Here is a 22133-nt window from a genome sequence, read left to right on the forward strand (position 1 = left end):
CAAGAGGGAACAGAGTAACAGAGAAAGTAACAGAGAACAGCCTTATAGAGAAAACACGAGATTATAGAAGATAAGGGAACAAATGAACATAGCAAAGCAGAAAGCTGAGGCTGCAGAAGGAGAGAGAAAATTTAAGTTTCTCATTGTGAAAATGACTATACTACCCAAAGCAATTTACAGATTCAATGCAATCCCTATCAAATTACCAATGGCATTTTTCACAGAACTAGGACAAGAAATTTTATGATTTGTATGGAAATGCAAAAGACCCTGAATAGCCAAAGCAATCTTGAGAAGGAAAGACAGAGTTGGAGGAATCAGGCTCCCTGACTTCAAACTATACTACAAGCCTACAGTGATCAAGACAGTATGGTACTGGCACAAAAACAGAAATATAGATCAATGGAACACAATAGAGAGCCCAAAGATAAACCCACGCACATATGGGCACCTTATCTTTGACAAAGGAGGCAAGAATATAAAATGGAAAAAAGATAGCCTCTTCAATAAATGGTGCTGGGAAAATTGGACAGCTACATATAAGAGAATGAAATTAGAACACTTCCTAACACCATACGCAAAAATAAAATCAAAATGGATTAAAGACCTACACATAAGGCCAGACACTATAAAACTCTTAAGGGGAAAACATAGGCAGAACACTCTATGACATACATCAAAGAAACATCCTTTCTGACCCACCTCCTAGAATAATGGACATAAAATCAAAAGTAAACAAATGGGACCTAATGAAACTTAAAAGCTTTTGCACAGAGAAAGAAACCATAAACAAGAAGACAACCCTCAGAAAGGGAGAAAATATTTGCCAACGAAGCAATAGACAAAGGATTAATCTCCAAAATATGCAAGCAGCTCATGCAGCTTAATACCAAAAAACCAAATAACCCAATCCAAAAATGGGCAGAAAACCTAAATAGACAGTTCTCCAAAGAAGACATGCAGATAGCCAACAAACACATGAAAAGATGCTCAACATCACGAATCATCAGAGAAATGCAAGTCAAAGCCACCATGAGGTATCACCTCACACCGGTCAGAATGGCCATCATCCAAAAATCTAGAAACAATAAATGTTGGAGAGGGTGCGGAGAAGAGGGAATCCTCCTGCACTGTTGATGGGAATGTAAGTTGGTACAGCCACTATGGAAAACAGTATGGAAGTTCCTCAAAAAACTAAAAATAGAACTACCATATGACCCAGCAATCCTACTACTGGGCATATACCCAGAGAAAACCATAATCCAAAAACAAACATGTACCACAATGTTCACTGCAGCACTATTTACAATAGCCAGAACACGGAAGCAACCTAAATGCCCATCAATGGATGAATGGATAAAGAAGATGTGGCACATATATACAATAGAATATTACTCAGCCATAAGAAGGAATGAAATTGAGTTATTTATAGTGAGGTGGATGGACCTAGAGTCTGTCGTACAGAGAGAGGTAAGCCAGAAACAGAAAAACAAATACCGTATGCTAACTCACATATATGGAATCTAAAAAAATGGTACTGGTGAACCCAGTGACAGGGCAAGAATAAAGATGCAGATGTAGAGAATGGACCTGAGGACACAGGATGGGGGGCAGAGAGGATCCTGGGACAAAGAGAGTAGCATTGACATATATATACTACCAAATGTAAAATAGATAGCTAGTGGGAAGCTGCTGCATAACACAGGGAGATCAACTCAATGATGGGTGATGACTTAGAGGGCTAGGATAGGGAGGGTGGGAAAGAGTCTTGGGAGGGAGGGGATATGGGGATATACGTATAAATACAGCTGATTCACTTTGCTGTACAGCAAAAACTGGCACAACAGTATAAAGCAATTATATTCCAATAAAGAGCTTAAAAAAAAGAGAAAGAAAATGTAAGTTTCTGACAGCTTTCCTGTGAGGCTGTGTACAATTCTTTTACCTGGATTCTGCACAAATCCTCTATTCCCTTACATAGAAATCCCTTAAGATAATTCGACTTAATTTATGATTTAATATTATGTGCATAATGTTATGGTTTTATATCTTCTATGAAACTTGTAGAAGATACTCATTGCGTTCTTCTCCATCCCTTGTGTAGAGACTATGACAGGATTTCCTTTAGAATTTTATACTTTAAAAAAAAAAAGAATTCTATACTTTTTAAGAGACTGAAATAATTAGGAATTGATATCTTTCTTTTTAAAATTCAGATAATGGCAGTTATGTAATCCTTATTATGTCTCTTTTGTCTTGTCTGCCAGGAAGCTAATGATTACATTTATTACACAGCCACAGGTATTTATAGCAATTTCTGGCTAAAGCACAGAGACTGTAGTAGATTGCATTACTGTTTCTAATCTCTCAGTGAAAGGTTTACCATACGGACATCAGGCTTTGCCATATCATTTGCTCTGGCCAATGAAATGGTGAAGTGATATATGCCACTTCTAAGTAGAAGCTTTAAGAACCAGTGTATGATTCATCATCCCTCTTTTCCCTCTGCCATGCCTCTCAGAAAGAGGCCATTTCTTCATCCTCAGCCCTTGAATGAAGACGGTATGCAGCAGATGCACAGATCCCACCAGGATCTAGCCAGAGCAAGAAAACAAACACTAGTTTTAAACCACTGAGATCTGGGGATTGTTTGTTACCATAGCATAAGCTGTGGTTGGTTACCACAGCATAACCATTGGTAACCTACGGTAACCACTAGGTTACCATAGCATAACCTCAGCTGACTTATAAAGGGAAAATTCAATTAGAAACAATTATGTGTTGAGATGTCGATGCATAACAGAAAAGACTAACAGGACAAAAATGTATGAGGGCAGCACCAGGAATATCCAGGGTTTCTATCTCAATGCTTCTCACCACCACTTAGCCAGTTATCTAAGTCAGAAAACAGAGTCATCTGGAATGTATCTTTTTCCTTCAGGTACCTACATGCAATCTATTACCTCCTTAATATCTCTCAAATCCAACCCCACAGATACTACCTTAGTTAGTTAGACCCTTATTACCTCTCCTTTGGACTAACATAATAATCCACTAACTTGTCTTTCTGCTTCAGCCTCCTTCCTCTAATCCACCCCCTACGTTTATATACAGTAATACATATTCCTAAAATGATGTTATACCTTTGCCAGAAACATTCCACATGAGACTCATACTTTAGCTGGACACATGTGAGTTGGCCCTGACCAACCCCTCTCCAGGCTCCATAGAGGTGTCAGACCATTGCAGATTCAGGCTTTGCCGCTTTTTGGCCACAAGCCACTTAACCTCTTCAGGTCCAGTTTTTTTGTTTTTTGGTTTTTTCTCCATTTGTAAAATGAGAATCATAACATAAACTGTAACCTGTAGCTTTGTTCAAGGGGTTAAATTAGAGAAATAAGCTGACCTGGCAAAATGTATTGCTTGGTCACATTGCAGAAGAACAATAAACACTTGTGGAATAAGAGAACAACTCTCTGGCTAGATCACCTATGAATACTTCACAGCCCTTATTTGCTTATACAATTGTGCCCCTTTATTAGAAACTAAGCTGCTTGAGAAGGGGCTGAGCCTTTCTAATCTGAGCATCCTGGGACCTAGCACAGTGCCTGGTACAAAGGAGGAATTCAATTAATGCGCAAAAGCTAAGTGATATCTGAAAGGTGATAAAATCCCTGAATAGTTAGAGAGGGAACAGGAAGAAAGGCTAGAGTTAGACAGAATAAAGTCACTAATAACTATAAATCTTCCTCAGGCCCTTGTGTAACTTCGTACACTTTTAACTGTGCTAAACAAGAGCTTGGCATCTTGGGTGGCTATTCTCTTCTGTATTTTATCCAAATTATACTTGCCAATTTAATTTACAGGTGAATTCACAATGTACAGATAAGGAAGGTAGAAAGGCAATGAAAGTTTCAGAACTCTCCAGTGTGACTTTGTTCCAGGATAGAGAACATTTCCTCAAATGCTGAATAACTCAGAGAATGTTTTTCTGCACATAATCTCAATATTACATTTCAAATGTATAATTCCATTGCCTATAAACAACTGATACTGGAAGATCAATAGAATGTAACCCTCAAGGGTAATACAAATCAGTGCATTCTAAAGAGATGCAAATACCTCTTCCCCATTTTGACAGGAGAATCTCCCCCACAGATGCATTTCACTGCTTCCTGTCTGCCATACAAAATCTAATTGTAAAAACAGTAGGGTTGTCGTATTTCTGAAGTATATAACTGAAGTTCAAGGATTCCTTTTGTTTTATTTTGAAAGTGATTCCTTGGGTATGGATTAAGGTTCTCAATGAACTAACTGGGCATTTTTAAAGTGGTGTTTCATTTTCAAACAGCCCAAGAAATAGTTTTATCCAGAACATCCAAAAATTCTTGCTATAAATATCTGAAAAGAAGAAAAATGGAAGCTTGCCAGAAATGCCAAATGATGGTGTGGTTTATATTATAATTGTTACTATTCCAAAATTTTAAACATAACAGGTAAAGACAACAGAATAAACCATCTAGTCTACACTGGGAGATTATGTAACAGTAAAGGATCTGACAATGCTCAAATGCTATTTCTTTTAAATAGTGGTTCCAAAAAATGGCTTATCTTACTAGCATTAGGATAAAACTTATGAGAATGCTGTATTTGACTATTCTTGATCTACAAAAATGGCAATTTTATATTCAACCCTTTTAAAAGCTGGTATTTTAATCTTTTCTTAAAAGATAAATTGCCTACTTAACAAGTATCATATTTTGCATGCACTTCTATTAGAGCACATGCCATATTGAATTGTAATCAATTGTTTATAATTCTTATGCTATATTGTGAACATTTGTGGGCGGAAACCATTTCTCCTTTGTTTCCGTGTTCCTGGAGTCTGGCACTGTCTGGCATATAGCAAGCAGTTCTTGCATGGTAACTGACAATAACAGTAACATGTATTTGAGACAATGATAGGTTAAGAAAGAACATATAAAAAAGAAAAGTCAAGTTCTAGTAAAAGTTAGTATGCAAACTAACTGCTACCAGATTGCTCCAAAGCTTAATATCTGCTGTTAAACCCAAATATTTCCTGAAAATACAGTATTTAGACCACTACTACTCCATACCAAAGAAACAATAACTGCAAATTTTCAACGACCACTTATACAGTGTGTAGATCTCACATTTCTTTCTCTTCCTCTTTTTTTTTTTTTTTACTGTCTGCTTCAGTACAATACCTTAGGGCAACAGAAGGTGAAAGGAAGCAGAAATGCTCTAACTGGTTAATTTCATTCCTTGCCTATAAAAGTTCTGGGCAGAGAGGGGGACTTAGAGATGATGATTCTAATGATTTAAATAGGGTTTTAGAATGCCTGTGGACTTCAATCTTTGTTATTGTACTACCTTTTAAATTTTGCACTATCATTTTTCAATGGGTACTATCTTTAAATTTTTTGAAACTTAAACATGACACTATCTTTTTGAATTTGCTAAAGCAAGCCAAGTTTATGTACTAAAGACAGTTATGTACTTCCTAAAGTCTGATCATAAAGTAAAAGAGACCCGACTACAAAGTATATTAAGACTCAAAAAATTCCCTAGAGCTGAGAGAAAGCTTAATTAATATCTTTGAGAAGGCTAGAAATATTGGTGGGAAAAAAGTATTCAAAGTTCCATAAGAAAACCTGGTCACATATTTCAAATTCAACAAAAGGAGACTTGAAAGACTAAAATTAGCAACAGCTCATTTGGGTGTTCACCCACGCCAAAGAAGGTATTTCTGCCTGTATTATCCCTTGCTTCATAATTTAAAGTTCAATCCAACTCATTAGATTTCAAACTCAACTTCAATATTTATATCTAAATTTCTGATACTACCATATATTTCATATTCAGTCAACCTAACACAGCTCATGAGTAAAACACAAATTCTACTTGACTTTAAGAGAATTGTTTTATGAAAAAAGGAATAGTGCTACAGTCAACTAAATACGACATGTAAACAGAACACAGCTGATCAAACCAGAACCTGTTCACACACCAAAACTAACCTACTCTAGTTAACCTTGAAAGACTGCTACAAAAACTAACGATGGCGTTTCAGGGTATGTGTCAAGATTTCTTTGATTTATATTTCAAGTTGATGAAAATAATTTAGAAGTAAGAGTAACCACAATAAAATTAGAGATGACAGAAATTACACAATAAAAGACAGAATTTCCATAATGATTGTAATCAGCACAACAAACCACTGATTTTCGACTATCCAGTCTGCTTGTTACATCTGATTTTACTGTTTAGCCACTTATTATATATCTACACACAGATGCTAAAAACAAGTAGGGCAGACAGCTCAATTTGGTTTATTGATTAACCTGCAGCAGCTGAGCTCCACCTACAGGCAAAAAAAAAAAAGATTCTTCAGAATAAGTTTTAAAACGGGACTTTCCAAAAGACAGGCTGCAACTACCTCCTTTCAGTTAACCTTGAGTGCACATTAGAATAATCTGAGCTTTTTAAAACTTCTCATGGTCTAAAAATTCTGATTGACTTGATCAGGGGTGGGGCTTGTGAGGTGATTCAAATATGTGGAAAATATTGAGAGACACTGATTTGAATCTTTATCAGAACACATCTTGAAAAACATTAGGAAAATTCAAATATTTTGTTTCGTCTAAAATAACGTCCCAAAGTCTACAAATAAAATAAATAATAAAAAAATAAATAAATAAATAAAATAAAATAACGTCCCACTATACTGACCCTTTCACCTTTTCAGATATTAAACTGAGTTCAACTGATATAAATGTCTTATCTCTGTTAGAATGCAAAAAAGACCTGAGGTGACACTACTATTTTTAAAAAATCTACCTTTATATTATTCTGTGCCTCAGAAGTAATTAAGAGAGTGAGTGTTTGGTGGGGATTAGGGTTCTTAACCCTAGCTGCACATTAGAATATCTGGAGAGATTTTACAAAGTATTATTTCCCTAAATTAATGTTATGTTTTTAGATGTTAGAAAAGTGGTTACTATTAGGGGATGAGGGGAGAAATAACCAGGACAGGACAAGAGGGAGACTTGTGGGTAGTGGCAATTTTCTGTTTCTTGATCTGGGTGATGGGTATAGGGGTGTGTTTGGTTTGTAAAAATTCAGCAAGCTGTATATTTATTATATGTGCACTATGAAATATAGTTCAGATATAATCTGTATGTATATTATATTTCAACTGAAAGTTAAAAAGTAAAAAAAAAAAAGGATGTGTCCTGGCTTCACTGCAGACCAAATGATTCAGAATCTTTGGGATTGAGATCTGGGCACCAGTATTTTTTCTTCTTAACATTTCTCCAGTGAATCTAATGTGGTGTCAGGAGTGAAAATCATTCTTCTAATGAATCACAAATGTATTCATTCATTTATTCACCCACTCATTACACAAACTTTAATGACCAAATACCATATGCTTTATTACACAAGACTCAGAGGATGTAAGACAGTCTCTGAAGGAGCTCACCCTAGGCAATGAATAGTAGGCAAAAAATCTCATGTGATAAATACAGCCAAGTTACTTATAAGATCAGGAGGAGAAAGTGATTTGTCAAAGAAGGATTCACTCTTTTTGTTGTTGTTGTTCATTCATTTATTTAAATATTTGAGTACCTGTGATGTTTGACCACAGATGAATGAACACAATCTCTGCCTTCAAGAAAATTACAGTATAAGAGTACACAAAGAAGAAAAAAATGTGTAACCTGATGTCATACTATCACAGAAGTGTGAGAAAGGTGCTATAGGAATACCCTGGGGAAGACCCTGGGGAGTCAGAAGTTGCTGACCTTGGAGCTAAGATGATACAAAGTTGAACTAGTCCAGTGGCAATGGTGGTAAAATTAGTATTCTAGAGGAGTGTTTCTCAAACTTGAATGTACAAATCACCTGAGGATCCTATTAAAACACAGGTTCTGATTCAGAAAGTGTGAGATGGGCCTCCCAGACTCGGCGTTTCTAAAATGAATCCAAGTGGTACTAATGCTATTGGTCCACAGGTCACAATTTAAGTAGCAGGTTCTTGAGGAAGATGGTTTCCAGGAGCGAAAAGGCAAAAACCTCCAAATTCCATAGCAGAGACACCAGGAAAAACAAAAACTGGAAAGTAGCCATTAGATTTGTCAAATACATGGCCTCAGGGAGAGTAGTGTCAGGGGAGTGATGAGGGAAAAGCTAAATGATGTGTATCTAGAAATAAATGGGAACTAAGGTGGTGGGGACAGGAAATAAAAGGAAGTATTTTTTTCTGTTTTCACTCTTGAATGCTGGAAGAGGCTTAAGTCTGTTCACAAGCTGAAGGAAAAGAATGAGTGAAGAGAGAAAACTAAAATTGAAGCAAGGAGGATGGAATCATTTTGAATGGGTAGAGGGATTCCTCCCTTTAAAGCAGAAAAGAAGGACATAATAATTGGATAAGATAAGAGTTGAAGAAGTTACTCTTGTTCCACAGAACAGGAAACCAGGTGACCTGATGAGAGAGAGTGACCCTGAGGTTGAAGGGAAGTACTGGGGACTGGATAATGAAGACGCACTGGAGGCACAGCTGAGGCTGTGTGATTCTGCTCAGCAGTGTCCAGGAGTCAAGGCATAGGTTTAGAGAAAGTGGACTGGATGAGAAAGAGTGAGACTGATACACTGAGAAAAGGAAGGAGACAAGGGACAGAAATCCTCAAGAAGTCAGAATAAGTACAATGAGAGAAAAGAAAGCAGAGAAGGTAAGAAGAGCTTTGAATTTTTTCCTCTTGAACTCCTAAGTACTTTTCAACAGAACAATCAGGGAAATAATCTACTTTGTAAATTTGTTGAAAATTATATTGTTAAATATCATTCCCCAATTTAAGTATTAAGTACTCAGGAAACCTGCTCATAAGTTTACTATCCAAAGTGATAAACAGCCTTAACAGATTCCAGATGTTTCTTTACAAACAGAATCAATACCACAAATTTTCAGTAAAATCATACTTTGAATGGCTCCTTGCCTAAAAGGCTGGTAGGCTAGTCTAGTCCCTGATCCTACTGCTCAAATCAGAAAGTGACTGAAGGATAATAGAGTACAAAAAGCACATACAGATGAACAGTCTGTACATACCAAGAGCACTGATTTTTGAATAGAAAACAATTTTACACTGACATCCTATCTGGCTGGCAGCTATACCCATTATAATTCAGTGTAGACTGAGCAGTGATTTTCCTTTAAATATAATTATCCTTTTTTTTTTTTTTTTACCACATTACAATTTTTTGAGACTCAGAAGTTTTCCTGTTTTTAACATAAAATTAACGAGACAAACTATAGTGAAGCTGGTACAACTGGCCAAAAGCACTAATGATTTCAGACATTTGCTGAAATTTCTTTTATGATACCACTGAGATTAAGAGGGATAGACAGTATAAATCAAACTCGAAAAGATATTTAAGAGGGGACTTCCCTGGTGGCACAGTGGTTGAGAGTCGGCCTGTCAATGCAGGGGACACAGGTTCCAACCCTGATCTGGAAGATGCCGCGGAGCAACTAAGCCAGCGCACCACAACTACTGAGCCTACACTCTAGAGCTTTCGAGCCACAACTACTGAGCCCACGAGCTGCAACTACTGAAGCCCAGGTGCCTAGAGCCCACGCTCTGCAACAAGAGAAGCCACCACAATGAGAAGCCTTCATGCTGCAATGAAGAGTAGCCCCTCTGTCTCCCCACCCCCACCCCCCGCAACTAGAGAAAGCCTGCGCACAGCAACAAAGACCCAACACAGACATAAAAAAAAAAAAGATATTTAAGAGGGTTTTCAGGCCCACACATTTCTGAACTAGTTTTGACGAATTTTACTCACTTAAATCTGAGGATGTCTCTTTTTGTTCTATACAATTGCTTTACTGCTCCTGTTGGTTTTAAACAAATACAGCCTTCCACATCTAGCTAATATACTGCTTATCCCAAATATAAAGAAATTAGGGGCTTTTAAAGAAGAGATCAGAGAGAAATGAACTGAAATTTGACTCATATGACCATTGCCGTAAATAACACTGGTCTATTTTCTTTTAGGCCTCTGAGTGGGCTAATTTAGCACAACTGGTATACATATCAAACATTACGAAAATAGTATTTTAGAAAGTAAGTTAACTAGAGGACTCAATCTTAATTTAAAATGAAGTATAAAAAGATAAAAACTCTGATATCTACCTAAATGGGAAGGAAATCCCAAAAAGAGGGGATATATGTATACATATAACTGATTCACTTTGCTGTACAGCAGAAATTAACAGAACATTGTAAAGCAACTATACACCAATAAAAATTAATTAAAAAAAAACAAAACAACAACAAATGTTGAAGCACAATGCTTGACTAGAAGCACAATGCTTGACTCACCTAGAAGCACAATGCTTGACTCACCTAGAAGCACAATGCTTGACTCACCTAGAAGCACAATGCTTGACTCACCTGCGGCTAACTGATTTCTTCTCCACTTCACCCTCTCCAGCTGTCTTAACTTTTGCACTTGTGTCCTTTTTTAACTTCTTTGCAATTCTTTCTCTCATCAGGTTCTTCTCATCACCATCAACATATTCATCATGCTCTGCACTTTCGTATTCCCCATCCTGTAAAAATTGAAATGGAGTATTTGCTGGGCATTCCATTTTCTCCTTTCACTTCCAGAGGTCCATCTCAAACTCTCCTATTGCATTCTAGGCCAGGTTTATTTTTTTGTTTTGTTTTGAACTAGTAAGGGCTTGAAGAATCTGCTACAGGTGGGACTATCTCCTGGGGTATGCTCTAAGCCAGCTAGGTAAGTATGGCATAGCCCAGTAAGGCCTGCTGCTCAGTCCACACCCAGCCCCCCTGCGCAGCACACTGTGCTCCCTCTGGATCACCCAGGATATTGTGTCGATCTATATTCCTATTCCTTCCCAGTAGGCAATGTGGCTTCTGGAGGCAGTTGGCCAGCATACTGACCTCCCCCATGGATTAATGCAAGTAAAAGAGGTGGAGGTAGAGAAGCTGATATTTCTTCCTAAAGTCTAAGTTATAGCAATCACGCCTCTTCTCAAAACCCTCCAACGGATCCCCAACTCACTCAAGACTCTATACAATCTGCTCCTCCCTGACATAATCTCCTACAACTCCAGGCCAGCAACACTAGCCATTGTTGGAGTTGCTCTTCTCTCCAGCCTGAAACTCTCTTATTCCATGTATCTGCATTGCTGACTCTTTCATCTCCTTCAGGTCTGTGCTCAAATGTTACCCTCTCAGTGATACTTCTCTTGAGCACCCTAAAAAAATGGCAGAACAACCCACCTACCTCCAGTACTCTTTATTCCCCTTCCCTGTTTTATTTTTCCTCAAAACATTTACCACTCATCTGACATACTATATATTTTAAGTATTTATGTAATTATTGTCTCCCATAATCAGAGGTAGAACTCCATGAGAGCTAAAAGTCTGGACTGTTTTGCTTACTGCTAAATCTTCAACTTCTGGAATAGCTCCCAGCATCAACAGAAAGTGGAGTGGAGGGAAAAAGGAAGAGAGAGGGAGGGAAGAGGGTAAAGAAGGAGAAGGAAGAAACTACCCAAGTGGATCTTTTTCTCTTGTGATTCTCTAACCAGGTGAGTCATGGTGAGGCAGGATTCTTAATTTGAGGCTTGTGGATCCTAGAGCAGTGGTTCGTAAAGTCTAGTCCTGAGGCTATAAAACATGGATTGTTTCTTTAAAAACGTAAAATCCTAGCCCTCATCTCAGTCTTACCGAATCAAATCTCTAGGGATAGAAACTGAGTGTTTTCAGTGAGATGTTTAAGAAATTCTTTAGCCTTAAAACTTGATAACTACTGACCTAGGTCTTCTATGCTTGGTCCTCAGGAGATACAAAAAAATGCCCTGCAAATTCATAAAATTTTGTTTGTGGATGTAGTGTATTTCCTGGGAAGAAGGTCCACAGTTTTAGTGATTTCAAAGGATCTTGGGACACAAAATAGACTTAAAGACCATATACTATCATTAGATGACTTCACCCCTGCCAAGACCATAAGAACATATCGATAATTTTATATCAGGCCTTGAACATATCTTCCAGATCAGTTTTAATCTTACACATATGTCTCCAAGTTTTCTGAATCTCAAAATGCACATTATTAAGCACATTATTTTTCATCGCTTTTCCCACCTGTCTTTCGTACCCATCTAACAAGTTGCCCAAATCAAAAACCTTGTGGTTGTCCAAGACTCCTCCTTCTCCCTCACTGCATAGTATGGAATCAGTCACCTCTTAGACCTCTTTCAAGGCTCTCTCTCCCATCTCCCTCTTCTATCAAGCTCTCCTTCTGCCATAGCTTCTCAATAGGTCTCTTTGACTGAAGCTTATTTCTTCTAATTTGTCCTCTCTAATATTGCCAACAGTGATATTCCTCAAATGCAAAGCTGACCATAGCACTCTTCTTTCTAATACTCTTCAACTGTTCCTCATTACTTTTAGGATGAAATTCAAACTCCTCACCATAGCCTATGAAGCTCTGTAATATTTGGCTTCTCCCTACCACTCCAACATCACCCACTCTCCCTCCTGTCACGACGCTCTGGTTACATTGGTTTGCTTTCAGCTCCTGAAACATCAAACTCTCCCACTTTGGAGCCTTTGTACATGTAGTTCCTTCTACCTTTAGCACTCTTCCTCCCTGTTCCTCACAAGGCAGGTTCCTTCTCAAACTTTAATCTTAGCTTGTACTTCTTAAATAAGGTATACTCTCTCCTTTGTTACCATACTGTTCTCTGAGCTAGAGGAATCCTACCCTTCACCAGTTTCTTTTTTGAGCTAGTTAACTCCTGATTCTCCTGTAAGACACAACACAGCATCATCTCTTCCCAGAAGGTTTTCTTGACCAGGTTAGACAGTCATCCTTTCTCTATCACGTACAGTCAGAGAGAATCCTCTCTTTTGACTATGGTAACAGATGAAGCTGTGTTCTTGCATGGAGAGTGATGCACTTCTGTACAGCGCACAGATCAATGGGTTTTTACATAAAGTGGCAAATGAATGACTTGAAAAACTTGATCTCTTATACATAGAGGAAACTACCTTCTGTCGTATCAGCCAGTACAAATAATGAAGAATGGTCACTACAGTCTTGAAAGAGAATCTTCCAAAATGTGTGTATGAAGAAGGAAACTACCATAAATGACTGATCCAAGCATTTCCCATAGATCATATAGGATGTCATGCATCAACATTTAAACTTTTATCATAATAAAATAAAATCAATGACATCTAAATTTTGAGTTTTCATGTAATGTTATATGAGAGGGAGAAAAAACAGGCTAGAAATTCATAAACAAGATTCTAATTTTGCAGGGAAACACACACATACTATGAAGGAAAATTCCAATATCAAAATAAATAATTCATCTTTCAAATTTTTCAATTTTTTTCAAACCTTTACATATATAATTATAAAAGGTAATACACATTACCTTTTAGGAAAAATAATTTAATCATTTGTAAAGATTTTGAATTTTCTATAAATTGTTCAACTATATTTATACTAAAATTAATACTCACATCATCTGAATCTCCTGCTGCATCCCCTTTTTCACTATAAAAAATAAGGGAAACAAATTTTAGCTTTAAAATGAAACTAACAAAATTATCCAATTATTCAAAAATTTAGAATATTTTGCTGGGATTAATAGTTCAAAAGCACTTCAACACAGGAATTTCAGAATGGCATTGTAGAACAAACAAATATTCTAAAAGGAAGTTGTTTTTATAAATAGAATAAAAGGGATGCTCCATTAGCACAAATACAAATCCACTCAAATTTTTTTCTAAAAAAATCAACCAACCAACAGCGCTATTTTCATGAAGAAAAGGCTGCAGAAAATAATTTCTTCTATTGGCTTGATGTATTCAGGCTGAAGAAGCCAAATCCTTCAAATACAAGGATATTAAGAAAAGATTGTTTTAATATAGAATTTTTGCAAATGAGCTAAACTCAGTACAACAATATTTTAGTCTCCTTTTAAGACAATGGCCCAGTGAACCATGTGCAATTATATTTAACAGTAAGACATCTTCCCTTATCAAAGAGAAGCAACAAAAATTTTCTGATAACTCCTGAAATATGCAAGGAATAATATCCAGTGAATTGGCCCAAAATGTGGTGACTTCTTCACAAAACCCTTCAAATCTGATTTGCTTACTCATGATTCTGAGACAAAAATGATTCAAGGAAAAAGTTAGCAAAGAAACTTTCAATTAAACATTAAATTGTTGAAGCAGATAGTTTCCTAGTATTCAAACTATCCCAAGATTTAAAAGTTTAACAGCTAATTTTAAATTTAATTAGTTTGGGACTTCACTGGTGGTGCAGTGGTTAAGAATCCGCCTGCCAATGCAGGGAGCATGGGTTCAAGCCCTGGTCCAGGAAGATCCCACATGCCACGGAGCAATTAAGCCTGTGTGCCACAAATACTGGTGCCACAACTCCTAAGCCTGTGCTCTAAAGCCCTCGAGCCACAACTACTGAGTCCATGTGCTGCAACTACTGAAGCTCGTGTGTCTAGAGCCCGAGCTCCGCAACAAGAGAAGACACCGCACTGAGAAGCCCACATACCGCAATGAAGAGTAGTCCCTGCTCGCCACTAGAGAAAGCCCACATGCAGCAATGAAGACCCAACACAGCCAAAAATAAATAGATATAAAATAATAAATAAATCTTAAAAATATATATATAATTAGTTCAACAGAGTTAGATAGCAAGGAGAGTGAATTAGCGACTAGAGTGATTCTACCACCCCCATTACCATAATGCTTTATTTTTTGGTTGGATTGATAAAATTTGACTTCTGAGAACTGACTGTTTACTCACAAAGGAAGCAAGAAAATTATCTGGGCTGGAAAATAAGAACTTAGTATCATACTAGCATCATACTAACCTTTCAACAGCCGGAACAGAGCTGAGATGTGGATCGTCCTTAAGCAAGTCATGACTACTTTTGCTTTTTCCCTTCATGCTCTACAAAGGAATGTATGATATAATCATAAGTGGGAAAAAAATAGTTTTCCAAAAGGACAAGTTAACTCATTTATATCAAATCTAGTACTGTTATAATGTGGTTAGCAAAAGATATATGTTCCTGAAAATTTGAGTATAAACAAAAGCTTTATAAACAGCAATCTTACTCTGCCATTGACTAAAAATATTTTAGAAATACCTTTCTTTCAAAAAGTGATATATCCTTAAAAATAAGTTTATTGATTACTATTTCCAAACATTAAACCCTCATTATGATTTACCACTAAACTAATTTTTGACCAATATATTAACACTTAGGAGACAGATCACAAAAGTAATTTGAAATAAATATGCACTATTATTCTTCAAATATACTGTCTATACTGCACAAAATCACTTTAAAAATGTAGCCAAACAACCAGATGAGAGCATTTATATGATACTATTTAACATATGTAAAAGAGCCTTTCATGTATAACAATATTCATCAATGACCTAATATTTACTAAATAATTTCAAAGTTATTCTCAATAAAATTACATTTTATTAGGGAAACAAGAGAGTAAGATATGAAGTTCTACTTCTATAAATGATAAAAGAAGTAAAATTACTAAAAAAACAACTATTATTCTAATTTATTAAATATATACTTTGTGTCAGGCACTGTGCTACAATACAATATTCCCACCTTTCAATTCTTCCCTTCCCAAAATGAGTAAATAAGGTGGGCACTATTAGCCCCATTTTACAGATGGAAAATATAGACTTAGAGAGATTAAGTAATTTACTAAAGGTCACAAAGCTAGTGGTATAGGATCTAGGATTTAAATCCCAGTCTGTCTCACAACGATATAATAAACTCATTTTTCTTTTCCTAGAGGCCCCTATGGACCCAGAACAACTGGCCTGGTTTCAGAGCTGCAGACTATCCTACAGACTTCCCCACCACAAGGTGCAAAAACTTCAAATTTATATTTTGTATCTTGAGGTGGGAAGCTGTTTACCATTCTCACCTCTCAACTAATCATGAAAGAGTGAACAGTATGAGGTTAGAGCTGACAGGAAGAAAGGATAATTTCTGCTTATTTTGAAGGAAAATTTTATTTTGAAAAATTCATTACAAAATGTGTTAATTTAAATTTTTAAATGTCAGATACAGGGAGGTGAAAATACCTCTTTCCCTTTAGCCCCATTCTTGACTGTTTAACAATTTTGGAAACACGCTTGTAAATTTGACAGACTTTACCTTGAGGCAGATGTATACTTTCTGAAATTTATTTCCATGATGAAAATAATAGATTTTTAAATTTCTGTATTAACACAGAGTACTCAACATTTAAAAAACCTAATCAGTTTAAACATGCTTATAGTCTAGTTTCACAATGCAAAACAAAAACTTTTCTCAGTTAATCTAAAGACTATTATCTGTAATTTTAAAAAGTCAGAATCTGAATAATGCAATTAATATATATTTCTAATTCCATAACCTAACATAAACCAAGGAGTAATAAAAAGACAAACATTAAAGAATTACTTGATGTTTGTCTAACAATGAAAACTGTTCAAAAACCAGAAGATGGTATAGTAGAAAGAACACAGGAAAAGAAGATAATAGTTTGACCAAATAAGTTTCAAAATCTAGTATTCAATAATTCTATGGGTTTTAGTCCAAAATGTGTACCATTTGGGGAAAGACAATGGCCTTATCAGACCTTAGAACTTTTGCCTACAAAATGGAAATAATAATAGCAGCCTTGCCTACTTCAAACGAGAGAACTACATGAGAAATGTACAAAAATGTACAAGTGAATATAAAATGACCTCGACTCAAATAAAACTTGAACATCTTTTTTTCACGCTTTCCTTCCTAAAATTTATTCCTCCTGGGTCTCCAGCCATCAATGTTTATTTTCATCTAGTCTAAGAAATAGTCCCTTATTAATTCTCCCCTGCGCTTCTCTCATGGAGTCACAATCATAGACATTACAGCCAGAGTTGGCCTTGGACCCTCTAGTCCAGCCTCTTAGTAACAGATCAGAAGATGAGAGTAGCACTAATAACAGGATTAGAATTCAGTTCTCCAGGCTCTTGGTCCATTAACAAGCTATACTATTTTATTTACTTGTAAACGTTAGTTTACAATTGTTAGCTTAATTAACATTAAAAATGGGTTCTTGTTTATCTTCCAAAGCTTAAAACCAGCTTAAAGGGAAAAGAAGAAACTTGTCTTACATTAACTTTAAATAAGACTTTACAATAGAAGGAAACTGACTAATCTGAATAATAATGACCATTTCAAATTTTAATTAACATTTTAAACTAACATAGAAATATATGATCAAAAGCAATTTTTTAGATGTCCCTTCCCACTATAGTAGACTTTGAATCCTGCAGGCAGAGAAAACAAATTGTGGAAGAGCTGTAGAAATCTGGAAATAGTCTCAAAGACAGAAATGAATTCAGATATTTCTCTTTCATGACTACTCTTTCTGAATGACCTACTTTAAGGTTCTTATTAAAACTATCAGGTAGCAATAATTTTAGAGGAAGAACAAACACCTAATATATTTAAAAATAATTTCTGAAAAAGTTACATAAAAGCAGCTGGCTCATTAAAGGGTTTAGGGCTGAACAAAATACTAAATATATTTAGTGAACACAATGTAAGAAGCTCCACAGTAAATTCAAAACTGTCTGTAAGCAAATTTGAAAATGAACATCAAAGGGGATGTGGGAAAATTATATTATCTGCCCGTTCACACTCAAGAACACAGAGGTAGTGAAACAGCGGGAACTAAATAGACTACAAGTAGAAAGAAAGAAAGCAAGAGGCATAGTGGTACAGAAGAACAACACTGGTCAAGAGTTGGAAGGTCTGAGTCTCAACCTCTAACTGCCTCTGTGTGATGGTTAATTCCACGCTATGGTACCCAAGTTGTTTGGTCAAACACCAGTATAGATGTTGCTATGAAATTATGTTTTTAGATGTGATTAACACTTAAATCAGTAGACTTTGAGTAAAGCAAATTATCCCCCAAAATGTAGGTTGAAGGCCACCATCTAATTGGTTGAAGCCCGTAAGAGCAAAGACTTTCCCAAACAAGCAATTTGGCCTCAACACTGTAACACAGAAACTTTGCCTGACTTTCCAGACTGCAGATTTTGGGCTCAAGACTGTAACATCAACTCTACCTGGAGTGTCCTGCTTGTTGGCCTACTCTACAGATTTTAGATTTGCCAGCCCCCACAAACATATGAGCCAATTCCTAAAACAATCAATCTTTCAGTCTCAACCTCTACTTCTCCCCCTCTCGTGTGTGTGTGTGTGTGTGTGTGTGTGTGTGTGTGTGTGTGTGTGTGTGTGTGTGTATTCTGCTTCTCTAATGAACTCTGACGAGTACATTCTGTAACCTTTAGCACAGAACCAGAAAATAGTTGGGGGCAAAAAAAAAAGATCTTACAGGCCACTTAATCTAGTCTCCCACACAATGCAGAAATCTCCTTGACATCACTGACGACTAGTCAACCAGTGTCTCCACACCTGAAAGGAGCTTAATAACCACACATACACATACATACACACACACACACACACACACACACACGAAAATCACCCCTTTTTAAATGGCTTCCATTATTGGGCAACTTTCTCTCTCATTGGAGAAAAGTATCTATGTGTACTTACTTTTCAACCATCCAAATAATCCTAGTTCTACCTTCTAGAACTAAAGATGAACTATAAACAATTGCTGTTATTAGGAATCCTCCATACAGTTTAGATACAAATAAACTGGTAGGCAGGGTAACAGCCCCTAAAAATGTCCACTTCCTGATCCTCAAAATCTGTATGTTACTTGACTTGGTGAAAGGGATTTTGTAGATAAATTAAGAATTTTGAGATGAGGAGATTGGATTATCAGGGTGGGTCCAAGGTAATCACAAGAGTCTCTATAAGAAGAGGGAAGCAGGAAAGTCAGGTGCAGAATGATGACAGATAAGAAAGACTTGACCTGCTGTTGCTGTCTTTGAAGACGAAGGAGCCATAAGCCAAGGAATACGGACAGTCTCTAGAAATTGGAAAAATAAGGGAATGGATTCTCCTCAAATCTGCCAGAAAGAAGGCAGCCCTGGCAACACCTCAATATCTAGCCCAGTGAAGCCTGTTCTGGACTTCTGGCCTCCAGAACTATAAGATACTAAATTTGTTTTGCTTCAAGTCACTAAATTTATGGTAATTTGCTACAGCAGAAATATGAAATGATTACAAATATATTAACCTTTTAAAAAATTAAATATAAACAACTAGAAAGATAAGTAAATTAAAGTTTAATACAATTTAATGGGGCAAAAACATTTTATTATATAGACTGCGGAATTCCCTGGCAGTGCAGTGGTTAGGACTCTGCGCTTTCACTGGTGAGCATGGGTTCTATCCCTGGTCAGGGAAATAAAATCCCACAAGCCACACAGAGCAGCCACAAAAAAAAAAAAAAAACTGTTTATCACTTTTAACACTTCTCACAATCTCTGTACAAATGGCCTAGTAGCACTCTCCAAGCCATGCCCAACCCACCTCTCAAATTTGGGGGAAACTTTAATTTCATAGGATAAATGAGAATGAGACAAAAATATTCTTACTTTATTCTCAAAAGTGATGCATTTTTCTATCGCTATACCTTTTCCTGGGTAAGAAAAAAGCTTTTTTATAACTTTGGATTTGAAGTTAAAATGCTAACATATCTTGTAGTAAGAGAAATATTGCGTATCAATGTGAATGTGGCACAATAATCACTATTTTCAAATTTAGCTATTGAGATACTTTTATACTGGACCTACCATTTAACTTGCCTCAAGAAAACTACTTGTCTGATTGTAGCTTTTACTTGAAAAATATTTTCTGACATTTGTATTTAAGTTATACTTAAGTTATACACAAAGACTCAGGAGTAAACTTGAAACCAATTCAGACATTTGAATGAACCTATTATTTAAGAAAGCAATATGAAAGGAGGGATCTTCCCAATAAAAACCTTTCAAATATTTGAAGCCTAGGATCACATTTTCACTTAGTTTTTACTTCACCGAAATACATGCAGTTCCTTAAGCATTCCCTTAGTAAGATGTTTTTTGGCATCATCCCCATCCTCCTCATGACCCTCTGTTCCCCTGGATACATTTAGTTTGTCAGTATCCTTCTTAAATGTGTTCAGAACTGAACAAAATGCTGCAAATGTGATCCCTCAAAATGCAAAGAATGTTAAATTCCTTATTCCAGAGACTTTACTCCTGATAATTCAACTAGGGCTTACAAGCTATTAAGTCTTATACCTATTCAGCTGGTTTCATTAAAGTACAGAATATACATGTACTCCTATTACATTTCAACTCCTTAGTTCAAATAATCAGGCACAGGTTGACAACAAAGCACTCTTTGGGCAGAAGTATTCAATCAGCTATAAATCCATGTGACTGTACTATCTCCCAGATCACATTTCCTTATGTTGTCCACAAGAATATCATGAGAAACTCTGACAATGTGCTTTCCTGAACTCAAGATATGTATTATGGCATCCTCCTATCATGCAATCCTATCAAAAAGGAAATGAAGTCAGTCTGGCAAGTCACTTAACCAGGGTCTCAGTTTCCTCATCTATAAAGGAAGTTGGACTAGATCCCTTTGAGCTATAAAATTCTATTATTCTAAAAGAGATTTTATCAGGTAGTAGAAAGATACTGAAATAAATAATGAAAGCAAGTTAGCCCATGGGAGAGAGGCACCTCGTCAGGAATAATGAGTGGGGTGAAATAGTGTCTGTAATCCCATGCTGATAACCCATAACCCAGAGGGGACTCTATCTTATTCCTCCTTCACATAAAGTAAAGCCTCAGTTCAGACTTTACCAATTATTAACTTGTGATGTTAGGTTCTGGAATAAAGATTAACACTGTGGAGTCACTGAAAAAAGAAACTTGATAAGCAAATGAATAATGAAACAATTATTTTCAAGCCCTTTAGAAATATTTAATTTCATGCAACCCTTGAAACTGCAAATTGTTCTTAGTCATTGTGAAAGACACTGACTTGACTTTGGCTCTAGTTATTTACATTTAAAAACAGTAAGGCTAAATTTTAAAAAATATATTATTCGGTAACACTTTTCCAATATTCAGGCTAGCCTTCTCTTTTCTGACCAAAGTTTCATTTTACCCAAAAGGTAAAATGTATTTCAAAGGTGCTCATAGTCTGAAGAACAGTACAAAAAGCAAAATAAACAAATACACTTCCATTTCTGTTCTCTTTAGAATTTATCTCATGGCCTCTAGAGCAATTTCCTTTTCTTTAAGCCACTAAATTTCAAAACTTTTTGCTGCTGTTGCTCTCTTTTCTCAAGCTAAACTTAGCCATGACTCCAGTACATGATCACACAAAAGAGCTCAATTCTGTAGGCCAAAGATTCCACACGATGTTTCAAGGCCCACTCACACGCAGAGAATGGACTGTCAGTGGGTCATGACGCACAGGTGTACACCCACGCTGCTCAAGCTGCTATTCAGAGTCCTGTGGGAGTGCCCGGGGAGGGCCCTGCACCAACCTCCCTCAGGAAGCTGAACAGCTGGTGAAGTGTCTCACCAGCCCTCCAGACTACCTGAGTAGGAGGGCAGCAGCTTCTGCCTGGCAATCATGACCATGTTAGTGGCTGACATTCTTTAGCTCTCTGAGAATAAAATATAAGTCATAACACAGAGTATATTGTTTAAGACATTTGACTTTCAGAACCAATTTTTGATTGTATGACACATCAAGGTAAGGACTATCCATATCTTTATTTCACAACTCTAAATGGTACATATTATTTCCATGTTACAAAGAGGAAAATGAAGGCTCAGAGAGACCAAGTTATCTAAGGTCATAGAGTATCTATAGAAAGTGAAGTGCCAATATGAGTTTGTATGATCCCAAATCCATGCTATTTCTACTGCAACACACTGCCATTCAAAGATGACACAAAGTTTACCGTGCAGGAGCTCACAGCCTAGGACCCTACAAAATTAGTAAGGCAGAAAGAAAAGAGTATAATGTTTGAATAGCA

General features: G+C 36.5%; 1 protein-coding gene across 5 annotated transcripts in view; it reads right to left on the reverse strand.

Moving 5' to 3' along the window:
* The window catches only part of CWC27 (CWC27 spliceosome associated cyclophilin), a 216939-nt gene that overhangs the window by 164861 nt on the left and 29945 nt on the right, over positions 1 to 22133 (reverse strand). For all 5 annotated transcript variants that reach the window (XR_009054770.1, XR_009054771.1, XM_057742584.1 and 2 more), the window contains exons 8-10: positions 14963 to 15042; positions 13587 to 13620; positions 10476 to 10633 (exon numbers count right to left, since the gene is read on the reverse strand). Coding sequence is in view for 3 of the 5 variants with exons in the window: in XM_057742584.1 (XP_057598567.1) it covers positions 10476 to 10633; positions 13587 to 13620; positions 14963 to 15042 (272 nt within the window). In the remaining 2 variants the exon portion in view is untranslated. The remainder of the gene's footprint in view (positions 1 to 10475; positions 10634 to 13586; positions 13621 to 14962; positions 15043 to 22133) is intronic.

This window comes from Hippopotamus amphibius, chromosome 1 (assembly GCF_030028045.1).
Source record: "Hippopotamus amphibius kiboko isolate mHipAmp2 chromosome 1, mHipAmp2.hap2, whole genome shotgun sequence".
Classification (NCBI taxonomy): domain Eukaryota; kingdom Metazoa; phylum Chordata; class Mammalia; order Artiodactyla; family Hippopotamidae; genus Hippopotamus; species Hippopotamus amphibius.